At 42.8% G+C, this 23800-nt stretch overlaps 1 protein-coding gene across 3 annotated transcripts in view; it reads left to right on the top strand.

Moving 5' to 3' along the window:
- Nucleotides 1-23800, top strand: part of LOC144770987 (histamine N-methyltransferase A-like) — a 333433-nt gene that overhangs the window by 237565 nt on the left and 72068 nt on the right. For all 3 annotated transcript variants that reach the window (XM_078655856.1, XM_078655858.1, XM_078655857.1), the window contains one exon: nucleotides 212-264. In XM_078655856.1, the coding sequence (XP_078511982.1) occupies nucleotides 212-264 (53 nt within the window). The remainder of the gene's footprint in view (nucleotides 1-211; nucleotides 265-23800) is intronic.

Genomic DNA, 23800 nt, shown 5'->3' with positions numbered 1-23800 from the left:
ACTTCGAAATATTAAATATATTACTTGAATTGTACCTGTGTGATAATTCAAATATTGATCAACTAACTGGCACTGTTATATCAATATTGCCAGAGGGGGGTGTGAATACAAAAATACTATTTTTACTCGTTTGACTCATTAAAAGCATGTAATATGTATGAAGATATTTTATTTTGTGCTTAAATGGGAAATAATCACGGGTCTTTTTTAGTGTTGCCCACGGGAAGTCTTCAATCAACGTTCTTGGTATTGGAAGTGGAGCAGGTATGTAATGTTTTATTTATTTCCAAGTGTCTGCATGCATACATTTATTGCTCTTTTCTCATTATTGAAATATATTTTATACAGACATTGCAAAATGTGCTTTAATTGGTCAACAGACCGGTTGCTGCAAATGTGTGCAAACTACTTTTAAGGAAGTTCAAACTGTTATTGGTATACTTGTTATGTTATCGTAGGTTTTATTAAGCGCTCAGCTACTCTGGCAGAGTGTCCCGGCGCTGACAGACCAGACAAAGCATAACTCATCCATCGAAGGGGGAATTAGAGGCAGAACAGCCACGTTTATACTTCTGTGTAGAGCGTATTATGTGGGAGTTCCACATTTTGGCAACCATTGTGGTAACTGGGCAGTGTCTTGAGCAGATCTCATGATTTGAGCCGTAAGTAAACTGAGTACTCTATTAGCTCCTTCGTCATGAGGCACGGTGGCCGTGTGCTCATGACGAGCTGAGCTCCTCATGACATGCGCGGTGCTCACACGTGAGGCTACTTCCCCCGCGGGGCTGCGCTTTCCTTTAAACGGGCGTAGTCATGACGAGCTGAGCTCATAACAAGCATGGTGGCGCTGCGCGCGCCTCCCCTCCCCACAGCGCCACGGGGGAGTTAGCCCAGCGGCGAAGGTGTTAGAGCACATACTGTGAACGCCAGCCTTGTGTATGCTTGAGCATCCTGTTGAATAAGCAGAATATTGTTGGCGACCGCTTAGATAATCTGCAACAGCATGAGCTCAACATTGCAGCAGAGCTGACTGGCATATGTGCCAGAAGGTACTAGTGGGCGGAATATAAGTCCATCAAGGAGGGTGTTGCTTTTATCAATTTTTGGAATGCCACACTGCCGCCCTGGGCTGGGATATGTATTACTTTGGGGCACTCTCAGGCAGTGGGGGTCACGCTATTGGGATTTTAGAGCACTGCCCCGCTACTGTAAGCTGGCACTACAGCATGTTATTGCTCTTTGATTAAGCTTCTAATGTGGATGTGTGTGCGTTACACCCAGCAAGAGGCAAAGTCAAGCATGCGGACAGCGATTGATGGGAAACGTAGCTTCCTTCTGAGGGCCGAAGTGTACTGTTACTGCATTGTGATGGAGTGTTCTTCAAAGAGATGCCTCTTTTCTGGATTACAGCAGTGCTTTCCCTTTCCCTTCATTGGTACGGGGCAGGGTGTAGTGCTCTCACTTGGAAACAGGTGTAGGTGAGGGAATGCCCACTAGATTGACAGGTACAACTGGGAAAAGTTGGACAACACAATATAGTGAAGTGTGCATGTGGGCCAAGCAGCCTGCTTTCAGCCATTTATTCTCTGTACTGTATCAAGGAGGCAAGGGAGACCCAGGCAGAGTCCACAGGTTCTGCCGGAGCCTTGAGTTTGCCCTGTATCAAGGAGGCAAGGGAGACCCAGGCAGAGTCCACAGGTTAGGCTGGAGCCTTGAGTTTGCCCTGTATCAAGGAGGCAAGGGAGACCCAGGCAGAGTCCACAGGTTCAGCTGGAGCCTTGAGTTTGCCCTGTATCAAGGAGGCAAGGGAGACCCAGGCAGAGTCCACAGGTTCAGCTGGAGCCTTGAGTTTGCCCTGTATCAAGGAGGCAAGGGAGACCCAGGCAGAGTCCACAGGTTCAGCTGGAGCCTTGAGTTTGCCCTGTATCAAGGAGGCAAGGGAGACCCAGGCAGAGTCCACAGGTTCAGCTGGAGCCTTGAGTTTGCCCTGTATCAAGGAGGCAAGGGAGACCCAGGCAGAGTCCACAGGTTCCTGCTTGGCCAGTCCTGGTGCTGTTTTTTTTATGTTATAAATTGCTCGGATAGGTAGTCGCTGCCCCTGCTCTCCACACTCCATTACGACAGGCAGGGGGCGCAAGGTCAGTCGTCAGTGATGGACAGGCACAAGGAAGGCGTGGAGGTGAGAGGGCACGCCGTCCACCTTGTCCTCTTTCCTCGGACTGGTCAGCTGCTGACACAGCCCCTGCCTACTTTCTATTGCTTGGTGCCTGATATCCTGACAGTAACACAAAGCACAAAATAAAGGTGCTGTGGCGGTGGTACTACATTTGAATGAATCATTTTTTACAATAAATTCATGGTATAAAAGTATTCATTCAAATGTAGTTGCATTTGTGGATAATTCCACTCTAAGGACACTGTGGGCAGATGCTGTCATTTGAGATCATTAAATTGAGTATTCAGAAAGTGCTCTTTGCTTAACCGCTTCGCTGCGGTGGCTTTTCCCGCGGTATGCGGCATTTTCGTAAATACCGCGTTACATGACGAGCTGAGCTCGTCATCAGCATCGAAGGGTTAAGGATACCAAAAGATCACTGGGTTGTGTTTACTTTTCAATTGGTAAAATAATATCTCCTGTGGTAGCTTTCTCTTTCGTACCAGGGAATGGATCACTTGATCAAAGGTGCTTTTTTAAGAATGCTTCTTTTTGGCTGCCGAGACAGGTGGCTTGGCAAATGTAGGAACTGCTTCTCCAATCCCATGCCCTGGCGACGATATGACCTCATCACAGGCTGAGCAGCAAAGCAGAGAACCTCTGTAGGGAGAGTGCATTGAGTAAAAGGTACATTACAACAAACTGCTGCTCTAAAACTCCAATCACATGCCCTGGCGACGATATGACCTCATGCTTGATGTATAGGAAACAGTTCGCCCAACTGACAATCAAACACAATGTGATTAAACATAACTATAACACATCATTGTGAACAGCTGTGAGAACCCCAGAGTGGCAGAGCTGAGAATGGATTCATATGGTGCAATAACCGAATATCCATTTCGCAAGCAGATTTTTTCTCGTTTATTTATTTCCTCGCTTTATAGGACAATTAGCCTGTTTCTAAAAAAACTATTGGGATGCCTGAGTGAGATTTAAGGCCATCCTTGCTTTAGTATGAAATATACCAAAAGCAACGCCATGTTTTTCTTATGTTTGTTATTTCTGCTTGGTTCTTTCATCTTACATGAAACCACACCTGCCCTATCCAAACAATTTAAATATGTTACTTCTATTTGTAGGCCGAATGAATGAATGAATGACTGATTTATAGCACGCACCAAACTGTGAGCATACCTATAGCCCTAGCAGGAAGGGTCTTCACGGCTTCCTTCTAAAACTAGGGACAGCAATCAGCCATGCATTCCTGGAGCACAGGGCCCTATCCTGGCAATATTCAGTGACCTTTTCATCCAGATATCTGGGCCCAGTATTATTAAAGGTAAGATACGCCATTGCAAAGGCTTGCAACGTCACTCTTATTCGGACTGGCAGCGAGCGCCAGTGTTCCCTAAAGTGGGAACGGAAGAAGTTTAGGCCATCTGTACAGTGTAAGTGACCGCTAACCTTTTAAGCGCAGCCACGTAATCTTCCACAGACTCAGGGCCCGATTCACAGAATGAATTTAAGACTCAATCCTAAACTTACTACTTTTGGTATTCACAGAAGTTAGGATTTTGTCTTAAGTTTGTCTTAAGACAGACTTAAGACAGACTTAAGTTAGCCTTTTGTCTTAAGTTTGTCTTAAGACAAAATCCTAACTTCTGTGAATGCCAAAAGTAGTAAGTTTAGGATTGAGTTTTAAGTTCATTCTGTGATGTTTTTTCCACTCTCTCTGGCATTGTGGTGAATTGGCATCCAAGGTTTTCAGAAAATGAGCCCTCTTATGTGCAAGAAATGCTAGTCAATGTAACCCTCTAGTATGTTTTCATAGATCTTACTGGTTAATGGCTGTAAAAAGCATTTCCTTGTATATTATCCAATGGCATGTACAAGAAAAACTATTTCCAGGAAAGGATTCTCTGAAATGGCACCCAGCTACATATTTGGGAACCAGTACGACAGAATCCACTTTATTTTAGGCTCTATGCCATAAATTCTATTCTGATCATGTATGTATAGCACTGATTCGCTCAGTTCACCATTCTTAACTTAGGGGCATATTATCAAGGGCTTTATCTCTGCTTTTTTGGCTTTAAAAGCCAAAGAAACGGAGATAAAAATATCGCCCTATCAACAACAGGGTGTTAACATGCAAAATCGCATGTTAGCACCCTTTTCCACCACGCTTCCCTTTGCATCTCTAATGAGATGCAAAGGGGGCGTCCCAGAGCAAAATAATAGGAGAAATGTTGCTAAGCGACATTTCTCCTATTATCAAGGATATCGCTAACCCTGTTAGAGACAAAAAAAAGCAGCGCTAACCACGGTTAACGCTGCTTTTTCACGTCTGCTAATTTTCAGACTTAGCCATGTAATCCAATGGGAGGTGGATTACATGGCTAAGTCCCCCATGGGCTATCAACAAGGATATCCGTATCCTTGCAGTTTTATCGCTGCATTAGCAGCGATAACCTCCCAAAATGCAGCTATCGCTGGATTTTTTATCGCCTAGGCGGTTAGCGTTGTTAATAATGCAATAATCAGGCGATATTATCCAGAGACAGCGGGCGTTAATAAAATTAACGCTAAGAGCCCTTAGCGTTAATTTTCCCTGTTCCTTCTTAATATGCCTCTGAATTCTTTAAGTACCCTTCCTCAGTCTGTATGCTAATTTGAGTGTTAACGGAAGCTTCACATACGGTCTCCTTTCTTTAATCACCGAAAAAATAATTCTGTAAGTCAGACGCTCATCGTGCGCATCAAACGCAACATGAAGCTACCTTGTACTTGCTGGTAGTTTCAGTCTACATTGTATTTGTTGATAGTCTCAGAAATGTACCCTCTGAGTAAGTCACATCGAACATTTACTTAACCCCTCCCCTGCTGGTGACGGAACCACTCTGTCATCAGCTGCGGTCGCGCTGTGCTGATGACGGAGCGGTTCCGTCATGGCCCGCTCGGCGCGCCTGCGCGGCGGGAATTCCGCGCCTGCGCTGAGCGTTCCATTGAGCTGGCGGGGCCATGACGGAACCGCTCCGTCATGAGCACAGCTCAACCGCGGCTGGTGACGGAGCGGTTCCGTCACCAGCATGCGGCTGCCGCGCGGCCGCCCCGACCATAGCCGCCGCAGTGAAGGGGTTAAAAAAAGAACTTTGATCTGTGTTTTTTTTAAACTAACAATAAAGTCTTTATCAGCAGCAGTGACATGTAATACCACCTTATCTGTAGAGTGTTGTATTGTAGTGGTTCTTTCAATATCCAAGGTCCTCTCAGTCAATGGCTTTTGTAGATGACTGAGCACAAGGATACCCATGAGAGGGAGATGGGAGTGAGTCCGCTCAGACGGCTCAGGTACTTGCAAGAGATAAAGATAGTGATGCATAGACTCAGACATTCCGACACTGTTAAATGTATTAATATTAAAAATGAATGTGTGCGTCCATAACACAATTGGTGCTCATGTACAGTGCTCTGATACCTAGTCTAGTTTGCGCTATATGCAACAACAACAAAAAAACAGGACAGACCTATATTAAAATGCTATAGCGTGAGCACGGTACTTGTCACGGCGATAGCTAAGGGTAAAAGAGGCTTTTAAAATGATCAGACAGGAAAAGGGGTGCCTGTTTAGAACTCAATGGATATAACTGAGACCTCATGTTTCTACGCACACTCAAAAGAAGACGCTTTATTTTTTTTAAAAATTGTTTAGTTACCAAAAAATGCTGCTGAGTCATTTTGTAGGCAAGGGCATTACCACAATGATACAGTGGTCTGTATCAAAAGCTTTTTTTAAATTTCCTTGAGGGGAGCCAGCACACGTGACACTTATCACTTGTTGGTAAAATAAGTGAGTGTCTTTGATGGAAAGTACTTTTGGGTTAACATGTTGAAAACAAAAAAAATTCTTCTGGTTTCCTAACAAGAATTTCAGTTTTCCTCAGGCCTTTTGCTTTATAATGTTGTTCTCCTTGCGGGGCAAAAACACAGCAAAGGGAAAATCACTGGTTCAGTCTGATTTTGAGACAGAAAGTCTGTACTCAGCCAGTCACCTGCAGTGAAGACTCATTTGATCAAGCATCTGGCTGATTTAGAGCTGGAGGGTGACAACACATTCTCAGATTTCTGGAGAAAATTGGTAAACCCTCCATTCAAGGACTCCCCACCAAGAGAGAAGCTTGTACCAGACTAATCTCTGCCAAAGGAATGACATAGCAGATGGATCCCAGTGAGAGGATTATTCACAGATAGTGAATCCTCCTGTTGTGTAGCATTTTAGGATTCTAGTGTAATGTACCGATTCATGCCCTTATAAAGGTAGAATTCACATTACCCTTATATAGGCATAGAAATCATACCCATATTTAGACATAACCCATCCAGTCCAAATACAGGCATGGCTACTTCCACTTGTTCCAAAAAGCCACAACAAATTCTTGGAAAACTCGGCTTCACCAGTCAGGGACATCCCCTTACTTGAATATTGATTTGTCCTAGAAATCATGGCATTTTAGAAGAACTACCATTCCCTTGGGATTCTTTGTTGACGTTATTATGTCTGACTTTAAGTCAAACTAAGCACCTTCAAGGTATAAATATGCCCACACTTGCCATAGCATACATACGGTGGTTCAGGAGCAGCTCGACTATCTACTTGTCCGACGCAGCTCACTACAGCAAGTGCCGAAGGAAGCCGACCTTCCAGCTGACGCACTGACAGAGAAGCTGTCCTTTCTCTCACTGAGAATCCAGCTCCAGTGTTTCCAAGCTCCCCTCGCGGGGTGTTGGGAATCGAGTCCCGAGACAGAGATACCAGACCTCCTTCATTCTAAAACCAAGGTATGGAGCTGATTAGAACCTAGAGAAACCTTGGTTAGATTCTTGGCAAAGAAAACTAAGCCTATGCTACACCTCACTTACTTCTTCCCTCGTACTAGACTTAGGTTAGGTACATCGGGTTAGGCGTATTTTAGAAGCACCAGTTGAGTACTTTTAGCTATGTATGTATTTATATATGGCTTAGAAACCATACAATGCTTTTACAGTATTATTTTATAATAATCTTCTTACTGTATGCATTATACTTTGCAGCCTGTATTACGATTGTAGCAGTTCATATTACTTGCTTGAGAAAGAAGACTGTTCAATGAACCCTTTTATTGAAAACGCCCGTCTCTATATCTCTGCACCTCTGGTGAAACGAAGCATGCACGATTGACTGAGTAAAATACCTATCTATCGTTTCCAGGACTCTGAAGATCAGTTTTATTCTTGGGGAAACAAAGTTGTCATGTTTATGCGTTTGTCAGAAACGAAATCCCTTCTTGTTTATTTGAAAAAGTTACTAGAGACCTCTGAGCGAGCTGGCACACGCTATTAAGTCTAATATATTCGATAGAGACCTAGTAGACATAAGTCCTACGTCAAATCTATAGGATATGTTATTCCAATACGCATAGCCTATTGGGAATATAGGAACTACACTACACTCCAGAAGAAGATTTGCCACCTCTGCCTTAATTCAGAAGAATTTTTGTTCCCATCTGACTCTAATTCAGGGCTTACCTATGTGGGATTATGATGGAATCTGGCTTTAAGAGAAAGAACAGATTGTACAGCTTTCTCTTGCTTGCCCGCCATCTATTCGCATAGAGTCAAGACTTGACTACTGTTTATCTTGTCCCTAAAATGTCAGACTTCAGTTGGTGAGTTAAAAAGACTCTGTAGACATCAGATTGAAATACGCTACTAGAGGGATATCTTTTCATTGTGAGGCCTACGCATGTGTTGTTGACAAGACTTAAGTTATAAAATCCTAACATTTAATGTCTGTAACAGGTCGGCCACATGAAGGATAGCTCTGCTGCATAAAACGAACAACTTGAAAACCTTTGTAACCTCAGGGATAGCTAAGACGTGGGAAGCATGAACCTGTGGCTGAATGATTGCTCTGCTGCATAAAGCCATAGCAAACCAGTCTGCATTGCCAGTGGTGTAACTATGCTATCCTAGGTATAACTCTGTACTGACTGGGTAACTTCAGAACTGATTCTGCTGCCCATGTGATGTATTCCTATAGGTTCTGTATCGATCCCCCTATTCCTGAACCTATTCTGGTTAACAAGTTAACTAGCAGCCAGCCCATGATGCAAAAAACCCCCATGATGCAGAAACCGTTATCTGATTAAGCCACACTACGGCACAGGAACGTGTTATCTGATTAGGTCAGAACGCTTGCCACCTAATTAGACAAGCGATACTCCTCCAGCCCCTGATAAGGCATACGGAGTTCTCAAAACAAATCAAACCTATGACAACCTGGGAAAAACCCTGCGGCCATTGTTTTGATTTCACCGAGAACTTCAGCAAAAGAATGTGCTAACGACCAAGTCGTATGACATCCTTATTGACGTATCTATGTCCATCCGTACGTCAATCTCGGCACCTTAAAGGTATAAATATTACCGATATTGCCCTATGCAAACACACGCGGTGGTGAAGAGATCGGAGCAGCCAGACTTGCCGAAGCCCAGAGCAGAGCAGGCCCCGCCTTTCTGACGCGCTGAGAACGACACGCTGCTTTCTCCTGCCGAGAAATCCAGCTCCGGCGCTTCCGGGTAGCCCTCGCAGGCAGCCTGGAATATCGAGACCAGAGACGAGAGATACCATCCCTCATTCATCCTAGATTCCAGGTACAGAACTGAATAACCCCCGCCAGAGAATTCTTTAGTCAGTCACTTGGCAAAACAAACTTAACTTAAACTGCTACTTTCTATTCCCGCCCACGTATTAGGCTTAGGTCAGGTACACGGGGTAGGCGTAGCTAGAAACACCAGTTGAGTACGATTAGTCAAATGTATATATGTATGTATCTATTTTATTCATTTTAAACCTTCATATGGCTTAGAAACCATATCAATGTTTTTACAGTATTATTTTATACTTCTGCTTTTAATGTATGCACTTTACTTAACCATAAGTATTGCAATAATATCGATCCATTTCTCTTGTATGAGAAAAGAGACTGATCAATAAATACCATCTTTTATTGAACACGCCCGTCTCTTCCTTTTCTCTACAATCTGGTGAGACTAAGAATGCACGTACTGACTGAGTAAAATAAGTCGTCTTTTGTTTTCACACGACTCTAGAGATACACTCTTGATTAGGGGAGAGCAAAGTTGTCATGTTCTATGGTTGTCAGAAACTAAATCCCTTCTTGTCTATCCAGGGAGGTTCAACTCCTCCTTGCCTATTCGAGAAAGTTTCTAGTGAACTCTGAGCTAAGCTGGCAAACCCAAAACTTTAAGTCTAATATCGACAGTAGTAGACCTAGTTAACGTCTGGTCTAGGCCTATACTATTGAAGGTATTATTCCAATGCGCAGAGCCTATTGGGATGATAGGAACTACACTAAATGGCGCCCAACTCGTTTGGATAAGGCGATAAAACTAACGCAAGACATTTAGAGTAACTCAGTCGTGCTTTTTCACTCAGACCCCTTTTTCCCATAATACTCCAAAGACGTCTGGAGTGGGTGAAAGGTCATATCCGCCAGACCTCGCAGGAGGGAACTCCTATGTATGGTTCTTGGTTTAGTCAACGTTGAAGGATACACTGTTCCAAAATATTGTGCATCTAATCTTTGTTTCCATAAGAAACCTGATCTGCAAACAAAAGAAATAACCTTCCTGTCGGAAAAATGGTAGACAGTGCTGATGAAAGAGAGACAGTTAGAATAGCAACTGAACTCGCAGCAGCTGATGCTGCTATGCAGGAAGCTGACCCGGGTATAATAATCATCCCGGTCAACACAAGGAAATCTATAACCTTAAAACTTATAGAAAATGGACTGGCACAGTCATATTCGTAATTGAGGCACACGAATATCGGCAGACAGAGGTATTCTACACATGGATAAACTTTCCAGCAGCAAATGCTGTAACAAAGTACTTCCACTGTTACAAAATAGAGGAACCTCCTGAAGAGTACGCTCCTTTCGAGGAGGTGGAAGTACCACTTAAATTTCAAGAGCACCTGCTCTTATTTAATGGCGCCCTAAAACATAACAATGACATCACCAGGCTCGGTCCTTTAGGTAGACCAGGAGCAACGTGGCCGGTCCTAGCCGGATACACACCACATCCAGACATCAACGAGATGTCTGCAGCAAATCTTTTAATACAACTAAAACAATTAATAAAAATACATAGACAATTAGTCCAGTATGTGATGCGGACTTCAACAATTCAACCAGCAATTAAAATTCCACAGATGACCCCTCACCAGGGGAACACAAATAAAATTACACCACAGAACATACAGTCCTGCCTAGGTAAAGTACCGGCTAAACGGGAACAAATACCATTCTGGCTAGCACAGAAAATCACCCAAATAGAGGCGGTGTTTCCAGACACCACCCCGTTAGAAAAACACAGGATTCTGACTATCTGTCTTCCAATGGGAATCGCACCACACGTTGTGGACTGTGACACTTGGGGTACAGTCTTTGCTTCCATTTACACAAAAACGCATGACGTTCCATCCATCTCGGTAATACCAGATGTGCTAAAACAAATTCAAGATGAATACGGTCCAGAACCCGCTTTAACTCTCGGTATGAAATTACTAAAAGACTTCAAGCAGGTCTCGGCTATATTATTAGCCAACATAAAGGGAGAAGCAGCAAACGTGGCGATCCGCCAGAGGTTAAAAGAGACAGATATAGCAGACCAACCAGCTGAAATTGCCAGAATTATAGAAAAATCCTATGAGGAACTAGGTAGAGATAGTTTAGGTGGAATACCAGTAAAACCACAACTGATTGAAAGTCCTGAAAAAATATTTTTTAATAATAATTCAACATCACAAAAAAAGAGCTGGGATGGAAACAAACAATCCAATCCTAAAGAAAAGAAATTCCAGTCCAGAGGAAGGTCTCCTCGGCGGAGAGAAAAATCTCCGAACCAAAGACACAGGTCACCCCAAAGTGACCCCTCTGGGAAAAGATATAACCTTAGAAATAGGGATAATATTAAGAAACCTGATAGATATCAAGACATTGATACACGTCCCTCTCAATCTTTTCAGACTTCCTCGCAGAAATCGGAAAGAAGAGGACGATCAGAACAAAGAAAAGAGCACACCAAGTCCAAAGACAAGGAACCTGCTCATCTAAAAAAGAAATTACAATTTCAAAACAAGCATTTACAATGCAATAGGTCTCGCATTAGGAAAGTTTGAGCTATTAGTCTTGTAAATGACTATTTTTTTATTAATGTGTTGTTTTTGAAAATAGCTAAATTAATAGCTTTGTCATTTACAATGCCAATAGTTATAACTTTTGCAAATATGACACCTATAGCATTTGTAATGCAACATGTTTTGTATTTACGTGACTTGGATGTATTGATATTACAAATAACAATGGCTTTTAATTTTTTTTAATAATTAATACTAAAATAAAAGTGAATGTAATTTATAAATGGCAATAGCTTAAACTTTTGTAAATAACTTTTGTGAAGATTATGTTCAGTGTATTTTATTGACGAAAATCCAAGAACAGAAGTGAAATATTAACATCTTTTTGTGACATTTGTAATAAAGCTTGAAACATTGAGAGAACATATTTGAACCAGTGTCCTAGGTTGGTCGTGTTCCAATTAAGGGAGGACCTGGCCTGGCAGCTCGGGCTAATCAGTTCGTAGTGGAGCACGGTCAAGACAAATTTACATATGGCAGGGTCCAAAACAAAGTGGTGCAATGGGCAAAAAAACATGGACTGGGATTCGGCCCGAGTGATTGGCAGTGGCGGAGATTAAATTTAAGCATTCCATCCATAACCTTGTTGTTGTACTTGACTTTATTTTTAAGAATAGAGAAAATCAAGTTAATGGTGCGAGCAGAATAAACAGAGTCTATAATATGTAAATTAAGTTCAACACACTTGAGACACGCAAGATCATGCACAGCACGTCTGCTTACATTACACTATATGCAGGGCCAGTGGAATCATGCAGTTCACTTTATTTTCTGCATCATAATGGATTTGCCGCATTTACCACATAATCCAATATAATCAGCATCATTTGCAGATGTTAACCAAAACATGTTTCCGATTCAAAAAGATCAAAAGCGACTAAAATTGCTACTGCGCGTGATGCAGCACAGTGGCAGGCCACCTTCAGTTTCTGATGGCTGAATTTAGGCGTTCAGTGTGAGGCGTAACCTTTGCTCATACAGTGGTAACGTGTAAAAAAGGAAACGACAAAAGAGAAGTAATACTGCTTCAAAAGGTATCGCGTTATTCGCATGTTCCTGCCGCATACATTAGGAACTCCTGCTGCATTATTTGATCTGCCCTTGCCGCATACTTCCAAAGACCCTGGCTGTGTACACGGTGCTCGCAGGGCTGTGCAGTGCACAGCTTCTAGTACAGAAAAGGTGTGGCAGGGCTTGCTTCCCGGGTGGAATTACGGATGGGACGGCCCCCTCCAGCAGCCCTAAAATAGCAGTCAGTCTTTACACTACCAGGATCCTGCGACATTCCTGGAATTCCAGAGCAGAGGTGGTGGAGGGGGGTAGGACGGCACAGACTTGCAACTGGAAATCCGAGGAGGTCGGACATTTACAACCCCATAATTGAAACACTTCCTCCTCTACTTGCCACCCAAAACAATCCCCCACTGACCTGTGTGGCCGTCCTGCTCCCCTCGCCCACTCTCAGATCGAGGTAAAGTCATATCCGGAGGTACATTTATCATAGCGTTGTAGCGTGGGGCAAGGTTGGCGCGGCACTAAAGTTAAATTTATCAACCCTTGCCATACCAGGGACGGTAGTGTTAACAAGTCCCGCGGCGACCCGGAAGCTCTTGGCCGGCCGGCCAATCCGGTCGCGGCCGACCGGAAGTCCCGCCTCCCGAGGTCCGCGAGCTGCCGGCGCATGGAGCGCCCTGCCTGTCCAAATCAGCCCGGGTCCCCAGGAGGGGGCCGGGGAGAAGGAGGAGTGTGGCGTCTGTTGCGGGGCTCCTCGGACCTGAGGGAGCCCCGATTGTGAAGAGGAGACGAGACGCGCCGTGAGACGCGGAGCGCGAGAGGAGCCCGCCGGAAGAGCGCAGTCGGTGAGTGGGGCCCAGGGCTGAAGTGAAGTGCGTGCGTGCCTGTGTGTATGCCTGGGAGGGGTGGGGGAGGGGGAGTGTGTGCGCGCGTGTGGGAATGTGTGTGCGCATGCGTGACTGTGTGACTGTGTGATTGAGAGAGAATGCGAGGTAGGGGATAGTGTGCCTGTATGTGTGCCTGTATGTGTGTCGTATGCCTGCGTGTGCATGCGCGCGCCTGTGTGTGTGTGCGTGCATGCAGAGGGGTGGGGGCTGCCTGTGTGTGTGTGTGAGCAAGGGATTTGATTCGCGCATGCGCAGCTACCAGACGCTCGCTCCCGAGGTGAAATCTGACCTCGTCAAAGCGCGTGTCTGGTAGCTGTCCACTCTCCTAAATACGGGCCACAAAAGGTCTGAAGCAGACACTCTCAATGCTCAGGCATTGAGAGTAGGTCTGCTCGACCTAAAAAGAAGGTAGCCAGCATTAAAATAGTTAACAATGCCGAGAATTCTGAGGACACAACTGAAAAACGGAGAATGGGCTCAGACAATGCTAGACAGCGCAGCAGAAGTGAGCATAGCTCGCAAAGTCCTTATGAATCATCTGGAGACAGTGGACACGAATGAATATCTTCAAGTGGAAACTGCAGACACCAGAGTTAGCAAACCTCATAAAATATATGAAATAACATTACGTATAGAGGGGGATAAGACTAGAAAAATAAGGGGACTATTTTGGGATAATCTCTCCAAGGGCTATGACATCCTTCTAGCTGAAAAAGACTGGCCACCAGAGTTTGTCAGGGATTGCCCTCATGGCGAATAAATAATTATGCCTGCCTTCTCAAATCATATCCCAATTCATAAAAAATACACACTTGCTAGAAAGTGGGCAGTAGCTCAAGCTCCTGCTTTATATAAAAATCACGTAGGATGGGATGAGGACTCTCCTCCTCACAAAATCCAGTTAAAATCACAACCTACTGCACAAAGGCAGTACCCAATTAAGCAAGAAGCTAAAAAACAGGTAAAAGAAATCCTAGATCAGCTAGAATACCAGGGGGTGATTGAAACTTGCACCTCACAAATGAACAACCCTTTGTTTCCGGTCTCCAAACCAGACAATTCATATCGTCTAGTTTTGGATTACCGACACCTTAACTCATGTTGCAAAACTTTTGCAGTGCAAAACTCGCATAGTGCTGCACTAATGAATAACATAGTGCGCAAAAAATACAAAACAACATTAGACATCTCTAATGGATTCTTTTGTCAAAACATAGCACCAGAGAGCAGATATTTGTTTGCGTTCTCCATAAATGGCACTCAAAAACAATTCTGTCGGTTAGCCCAGGGGTACAAGAACAGCCCGGGAGTATTCTCAGCGAGAGTAACAGAATTACTACAAACATATGATGACGAAGCATTATCTTATGTCGACGACATATACCTAACAGATGATGACTTGGATACTCACTTGAAGAGAGTGAATACCATAATACTTGGGTTCGCAGCAGAGGGTTACAAATTCAACTTTGAAAAATCTAGGATTGCCCATCTGACAGTCCTGTTCTTAGGATATGAATTATCAAGTGAAGGCTAAAGCCTGGCCGACAATTTCCTAGAGAAATGTGCCGTAATCCAAGCACCTAGAACACTAAAAAACCTACAGTCAATTCTAGGCTTCCTAAATTTCGGAAGAACATACATTGCAAATTACGCAGAAAGGGTCAAACCCCTTTGATCTAATAAAACCAGATTTTAAAAGAACCAATTGGACTCAAATACACACAGAAATTCTGAGATCCTTACAAACAGACATGCTAATTAAAACAAAATTAGAAACACGTGATAACACACGCAATCTTGTGATTCGAGTCATCCCAGGAAGATGCGGATTCACATACCTGACCTCTAATGAGGGAGAAAAGGTACCAATTGCATTCAAATCACACTTGTACACAGAGGCTGAAAAGAAGTTCAGTATTAAAGAAAACATTGTTCATGCAGTTCAAACCGCAATAGCTAGAGAAAAAGACAAAGCTGACGGTAGACATATCACAGTCAGAACAGCAGAATCAGCCTCTGAGGCACTAACACCTTGTAATTTACCAACAACAACATTGAATCCGGAATGGATACAATGGGTGAATTCAATTACAACGGACAAAGTATACTACTACTTTGATCCAGAACTAGAAGAATTGAAAAATCTAGAATATGAAAGAACATTCCCTCTGCCAATCGACATTCTGCCATTACGACAATACGCTTGTGTAATCTATACAGACGGACATGCTCAACCCTCCGTTTGGGGAGAACAAGCATACAACCCCACATGTGAGATTACAAAAGAAGTGTGGCGCGGAGGTAAACTAAGACCTATTAACAAAAACACACTCAGTAGAAACTAATTCAGAACAACAGACTGATATATTAGCATTGAAAATGGCGCTAGATAATGCGGATCGCGAATTCCCAACACTTATAGTGTCCGATTCATATTACTGCGTCAAATCATACAACAAGGATTTGCAGACATGGATTCAAAACGGCTACAAAGATGGCACAGGTGCAACAATAAAGCAAAAACTGCTTTGGGAACAAATAGTTCTGTTACAAAAAGAACTACCAAAGACTCACGTGACACACTCACTGAGTCACCAGCGTGATGGCGTTCATGTTGCAGGGAATTCATTGGCTGAGACAGCCACAGCGGTAGCAACTAAATCGGCTTCCGTAGCTAGAAAAAAGCGTACATTAAAATACATTGACGGTGAAACAGTGCTGGCGGTGAAAACGTCATCAAAAGGCGACTGCTCAGCGCTACCGATCAACTATCCACTCAATTATACATACATAATCGATGCAAACTCCGTCCCTTTTGCTCGAATCCCTGGAGTGGGGGATAGAGTAATTCCAAACATGGACAGGAGAACGTTGTTAATTTCAGACGCACATATGGGTGAGGGTCTCTCACACCTCAAACTAAAAGATTCTCTGGAAGAATTACAATCAAGGTACTGGTGGCCAGGCATGAGCCTGCATCATACCATTTTTGTAAAGAACTGCCCAAACTGTAACAGAAATCGCAGTGGTGAGCGAAACAGTAAAATACCGTGGCGTTTAACTCCAGAAAAATTCAACAGAAAAAAGCAAAGCGTCCGATGAACATATACAGGCTAGTTTCCACTTATAATGTAGATCCTCAGAACTCGGCTGACGTCTGGACTGTTATACAAAGATTTGCGAGTCTAAATGGCATATACGCTAGGAACATGCTACGTTTGACCAATGTTTTCACATTTAGCCCTCAAGCCTGTGGGGAAACATGGCCAAATGAGCATAGCACAGCGGGATTCTTCTCACTTCCTTCCTGAGGGATACGGGATGGTGTAAAGAAAAAACCAAGGCAGAAAGCAATCTATAACGGAAAGGGTATTAGGTTCGGGAGCTGGGTGGGTCAAACATCTAATAAGTGTCCAACGTAGTCTAAATAACCTGCCAAGAAATTCTCTGAAGGGATTCAGTCCGTACGAATTATTATTTGGAACTAGGATGTTAGTCTTAGACCTGGATAGTCAGACTTCAGTGGTGAAGGAAAAAAGCTTTGATATCAAAGACCGTTTGGCTATTTTACAGGACTTAAACGAAACAAGAAAAGACCTGAGCAACATAAAGTTGAAACAACAGCCAACAACAACTGAAGAACCACCACCTGTCCCAGCAAGACCTGTCTGGATTCCAAAAGTCGGGGATCTAGTCAGAGAAAAGATCGCGGTAAAGAAGGAATTTGGGCCTTCTTACAGAAAAGCAGTTCCGGTCTTGTCTATCAACGGGACAAGATCAGTTGTACTACCGCCGCTTGCTGGTAAAAAGGAGAACCGAGTTGTATCCATCGACCTGGTAAAACCACAATCATGTGGCCGATAACAAACAGTAGGCCAAGTGGACTCCCAATAAGTAGCAGAACACCAAGGTTTGCTACCAATACAGAGGTCCAAACTAAGAGGCTAATCACATTCGAAACGCCTACAGAAGAACAACAAGGACTATGCAACAATGCAATGGAACTTAGACCTCTGAAAACCCAAATAAAAACATTTAGCAGAGACACACCAACCTACAATGAAGTAACAAACGAATATGCAAGAAACAGTAATCCTGAAGCAATTGGAACAATTGACAGAACTGCATCCGGCTACTTCATAAACTTCGATGATTCCTCTGAAGGCTTCAGTGAATCAAAGACACAGCCATCAACAAAAACCTTTAAAGATAAATCTAAAGACCTTTTGAAACAACTGAAAGAAACATATCTGATTTCTCCATGGATTGAATTTTGGGTGGGTTTTGGTGCATTTATCCTCATACTTTGGCTCATCATGGTACTAACTTTGGGACGCTTCATTGAGGGAAAATATGCTAAAATGGACACAGCAAGTCAGAAAATCAACTTGATCCTCAAACCACACACATCTTCACACGTCGAGAAAAGAGAACTGTCTTCAGTCAACTTCACAGCCAATCCTATACCGGGTGGGGTAGCATGGGACAACACTGACTACGAAATCTATGGTCCAGTCGAAATCCTGAAATATCCACACCAAATTAAGATCTCATTGAGTGACTTTGTAAAACCAAGCTCATTTGCTGATGATTGGGACTTCGAAAGTATAAATATTATGATGTCTGACCTAGTGATGTCTGCTAAATTTACCAAACATGATTATTTGCAGGGTTCGACAAATTATGATAGTATGTACTGTTATAACCACTATGGTAACCATTTCCTACATAGATCTGCACAACCTAGAAATGTTTTAAATTATAATCAATGGGAACATTGTGCAACCCCTCCAAAAGGAAGCTCAAGAACCTTTTATGACAAATATTAATACTTTTCAGGTTTTAACACAAGTAACGCTGAAACATTTTATTTTAAATTGTCAAATAAGACAGGGACAAAGACCATGATAACAAACACGAAATTGATATATTCAGACTCATTTTTTGAACAAATGAATACTTTTGGTTTTGATTATTGGGACAAAAATGTTGAATTAAAAAGTGTTTGGGGTACAAAAGAATGGCAAGTACAAGGTATAGAATCTTTGTTTAGAGCCTGCATGATCCCAGAACAAATTATATTTTTAAATGACACTGTTCAACAAACTACCTGTCTTGGCCTAGCCAAAATCAAAGACTTAAATAAACCGTCTATTCCAAAACCAACAATGAACAGCAATAGCTCTACAGATGAAGAGATAGACGTAAACTATGTATTAAACCAAAACAGAACACATCCTGAATGGAAACAGTGGTTGATCTGGCCCACAGATACTAATAACTGTCAAGACAGATTCCTGAACAAAACACAGGGGTTCAAATTGACCAGGCCAGACCCTAGATATCCCCAAAGACAACACCCAGGGATAATCACCACCTACAGTGTGGGCAAATTATGCCTTCAATGGCTACAAACTTCCACACTGGCAGAAATTAAGCAACACCTAACTTTACTTACTGATGGTGCTGACTTGCGTGATTTCATTATGGGACCGCGCAAACAGCGTCAAAAACGTTTCATAGCAGCCTCTGTATATGCAGCATACAATGAGGCCTGGAAGGTGACTCAAATTGAAACAGCAGAAAGAATACGGGAAATTGACCGTATTAATTTGGAAAAATCACTTTCTGTAGTGGACAATGGGTTAATGACTCTGTCCTCCAGAATTTTTTCTTTGGACAGCATTGTGTCTTCAGCAATCGACATAATATCGCAAGACTTACTGTTGTTACAACACGGTCAGTCTCAATTGCGTTCTATTGTACAGCTTGGCTGGACGTTACAAAATCTGCGTTCAGGCTATGTGCCTTGGCGTTTAATCAATACAACGTCACTATTTAATATCTTTAACCTTACTGATAAACAAATCAGTATGGCCCAGAAGGGTGCTGATTATACAATCCTGAGCATTGAGAAACTCGAGAGATTACCAGTGACAATGTCAGAACGACCTGTCAGTGAATGGATAATACATGGGATAATTAATATTCCAATATCTACCTTCAGGTTTCAATACTGCCAAAAATATATACAGGCTGGCATGTACGAAAAATTGGGGAAAGGGTACATTAAAACAACATGGAACTTGCCCTATTCACATGCATGTGTCAGTAATAAAGGACAGAAAGTGTTTCTTAGTGGCAATAATTGTGCAATGTCACTAAGCGGTACACTTCTGTGTAATGGAATTAGTTTGCATGGAGCCTGTGAAGGGAATTCATATAACCTTTCATTTCACCAGCAAGGCGCACCTGCAACAGAGATAGAACCATTCTTTCAAAGACTCTATAATGGGAGTTACATTCTAATTGTAGATCGCAGATGTTGTAGTCTTATGCCCGGGACTCCTTATCTCGTAACTACGACTGCGAAGGTCAAGTGCTGTGGACGCTTATTGTTCCCCAGCTCCTTTCCAGACAGGGAGGAAAGGGCATGGCCCAACTTGAAAATTACTTCTATTCGAATAGATACTTTAAGCAGAATGAAAACAGTGCTTCTTCAGACGCCGACCAGGCTCACGTCATCAAAAGAAACGTATGATCTCCTAGTCGCAAGGACGACTGCAGAGATTCATTCTTTATCAACTAATTCCCCCATACATTTCGCAGAAATCCTGAATGAAATCTTAAATATTTCTGATACCAGTGGAGTCTCAAAAGTATTTAAGACAGTATTTTCAATGGCATTAACACCATTCAAAGCCATACTGGGTATTTTTCCAGATTTCGTCCATTCGATTTTTGGCGGACTTCCCCTCATTTTGGGACTAATTGCAGGAATCCTATTCTTGGTCCTAATATTTCATTATGGCAAACCATGTCACAGACAAAACACCTGCGACAAGGGAAGAAACAATCCTAGCCATTGGATACCGGGACCGGATATCAAAAATCCTGGGACTATCCCGGCTTAGAGACTTGAACATGACTTGGTTTCTATCATTTCGACCAATGTGGCAACGATGTGTTTTACCTGTATTAAGGTGCCTGCTATGCGGAGAAGAATGCGTGTTAGACACCTGTCTGACGCTACAATCAGATGCGCCAATGGATGCAGAAACATTGTTGAGTCCAATCAAGGCTCATGCTTTGTGCTGCCCTCAAAGGCTACCAATCCTGATGACGGCATTCGTGGAAGCTTCACCACTACGATTAAGGGGTAGTGAAGTTCAAGATGAAAGCAGCATCGATCAGGTACGACCTTCTGTCAGCAATCCTATTCAAAACGTCAATGGAGACAATCATGCGCACGAATGCATGGTTACACCTTTTTCCGAGTTAGTGGAACTATCCCAGGAAGCTGTTGACAGCTTTTTCGATAGTCTAAATGATATGATGTTCTCACCAGAGCAGAAATAGAGACTTTTGAGCAAGCTCGCACACGGCGTTCCCTGAATTTGGCCTTCAACTTTAATAATAAAGTCACATGAACAATTTTCCCTCCAGTTCACGGACAGCAATTTTTTTCAGCAGCCCCAAAATATTTTTACAATTTTTCGGGACACTTATCTTCTGCTTAAAGTAAGAACTATTCTTAGAGAACTAAAATTTCTATTTTTAGATACTTTATAGACATTAGCTGCCCGCTGGTATGTTCATTATTATTATATTCTGTGATGGAATGGTCTCGAACCTTTTTTTCTGTATTAAGAGCCATTTCATGTGTAAATTCTCATATACCAATTAGCAATAATGTATACAAATGCGTGATTACTTTAGCATTATTCTACAGCTTGAGTGCATACAATACATATGATTGCCTTTTTCCGTATATTTGATAATTTCAAAATGCATTTATGTATTTTGGGGTGGTAAGGTATACACTATACTCTACAGTATGTTTTACTATGCATAGATTAGTAAATATGTCCATAGTTAGCGTGGAGTGGGTGTGATGTATTCCTATAGGTTCTGTATCGATCCCCCTATTCCTGACCCTATTCTGGTTAACAAGTTAACTAGCAGCCAGCCCATGATGCAAAAAAACCCCATGATGCAGAAACCGTTATCTGATTAAGCCACACTACGGCACAGGAACGTGTTATCTGATTAGGTCATAACGCTTGCCACCTAATTAGACAAGCGATATTCCTCCAGCCCCTGATAAGGCATACGGAGTTCTCAAAACAAATCAAACCTATGACAACCTGGGAAAAACCCTGCGGCCATTGTTTTGATTTCACCGAGAACTTCAGCAAAAGAATGTGCTAACGACCAAGTCGTATGACATCCTTATTGACGTATCTATGTCCATCCTTACGTCAATCTCGGCACCTTAAAGGTATAAATATTACCAATATTGCCCTATGCAAACACACGCGGCGGTGACGAGATCGGAGCAGCCAGACTTGCCGAAGCCCAGAGCAGAGCAGACTCCGCTGGCGCAGCCCCGCCTTCCTGACTCGCTGAGAACGAGACACTGCTTTCTCCTGCCGAGAAATCCAGCTCCGGCGCTTCCGGGTAGCCCTCGCAGGCAGCCTGGAATATCGAGACCAGAGACGAGAGATACCATCCCTCATTCATCCTAGATTCCAGGTACAGAACTGAATAACCCCTTCCAGAGAATTCTTTAGTCAGTCACTTGGCAAAACAAACTTAACTTAAACTGCTACTTTCTATTCCCGCCCACGTATTAGGCTTAGGTCAGGTACACGGGGTAGGCGTAGCTAGAAACACCAGTTGAGTACGATTAGTCAAATATATATATGTATGTATCTATTTTATTCATTTTAAACCTTCATATGGCTTAGAAACCATATCAATGTTTTTACAGTATTATTTTATACTTCTGCTTTTAATGTATGCACTTTACTTAACCATAAGTATTGCAATAATATCGATCCATTTCTCTTGTATGAGAAAAGAGACTGATCAATAAATACCATCTTTTATTGAACACGCCCGTCTCTTCCTTTTCTCTACAATCTGGTGAAACTAAGAATGCACGTACTGACTGAGTAAAATAAGTCGTCTTTTGTTTTCACACGACTCTAAAGATACACTCTTGATTAGGGGAGAGCAAAGTTGTCATGTTCTATGGTTATCAGAAACTAAATCCCTTCTTGTCTATCCAGGGAGGTTCAACTCCTCCTTGCCTATTCGAGAAAGTTTCTAGTGAACTCTGAGCTAAGCTGGCAAACCCAAAACTTTAAGTCTAATATCGACAGTAGTAGACCTAGTTAACGTCTGGTCTAGGCCTATACTATTGAAGGTATTATTCCAATGCGCAGAGCCTATTGGGATGATAGGAACTACACTACACCCATAGCCTAGGTATTGGAGGTAGGTCTGCTATCTGTGGCCTGTACAGGATTATCTGTGGTCTGCAGTTATAAATTCAATGTAGACTAGAAGATTGCTACATTGCCACAGCCCAAAACCTCTTTGTTAACTCGGGTAGCACTCCTTTAAAGCAAACACTTGATGATATGTCTAGTCTGACTTCAGTTATGTTGTATAAGTCCTTATTGGCTTGCACTGTCTTTTGCAAGACATTTTGTTATCTTACAGTGGCTTAGAACTCAACCATTGCTTACCCTTGGTTGGATTCATTGTCACTATAATTTGCTTGCTTCTTATTCATTAGCTCTGTCAGCTTTCCTTTCTTTCCATGTGTTTCTCATCCCTGGAGCATAGATGTATTACTATGTCCTTCTACTGTTCACTTTTCTCAGGCTACACTTTTTTCGCTTTTGTTTAAGCACCCTAGGAGAGAGCATGTCTTTTTCCCCTTTCTCTCTCATGTGCTTCTCCCCTCCCACTGTGCACTTTGTTTCTCTCTCTTTCACGTGTCCTCGTCCTCAACTCTCCTCTGTTGCCTGTTCGCTTTCTCCCACCAGCTCCACACTGCAGTCTGTCACCCTTTTGATCTCCCACCAATGCCCCCCGCATGGGACCCGCCCACCTGCTGTCTCATGTTGATTCCCACTACCCCTCCCCCATGTTACTTCTGCTCCCCACTCATGCCTCCCCGTGTTGTGTGCGCGCCCATGTAACTTCCTCCCAACTACTTTTAAAACTCCAGCTATGCACCTGTGGGGCTTACACCCCTCATCCGTGCCCCCATGTTGCAACCCCACATTAAAAATAGAACCCTTTTGCATGGTTTGGTTTCTTCTTAATTACCAATAACAGCTGTTGCATCATTTTGTAGGTAACCACACCTAGAAATTGATCAAAAGTTTTTAAAAAGCAATTCTTTACCCATGAGGCACATCATAGGGGATGCCGCGCTTCATGACGGAAACTGTCGGCAAAGCCAATAGGATTTAAAGCTGTGACCAGTTGGCTTTGCCAATGCGTTTCATATATTTTGGGATCATTTAAAGGATACATCCACTGTGTGAAACCTCAACCTGTCTGCTTTGCGAGACCTTATCTATTGTTTGGTGTTTGAAAATCGATGATATGTAAGATCTGTGTGGACTTCGGGGAGAGTATTAGTTTCTGGAGCGAACATCTGTAAGAGCAGTTTAAC

Source organism: Lissotriton helveticus, chromosome 7, assembly GCF_964261635.1.
Source record: "Lissotriton helveticus chromosome 7, aLisHel1.1, whole genome shotgun sequence".
Lineage (NCBI taxonomy): Eukaryota > Metazoa > Chordata > Amphibia > Caudata > Salamandridae > Lissotriton > Lissotriton helveticus.
Note: the sequence above shows the minus strand (reverse complement) of the source record. Positions and strands in the feature narration are given on the sequence as shown.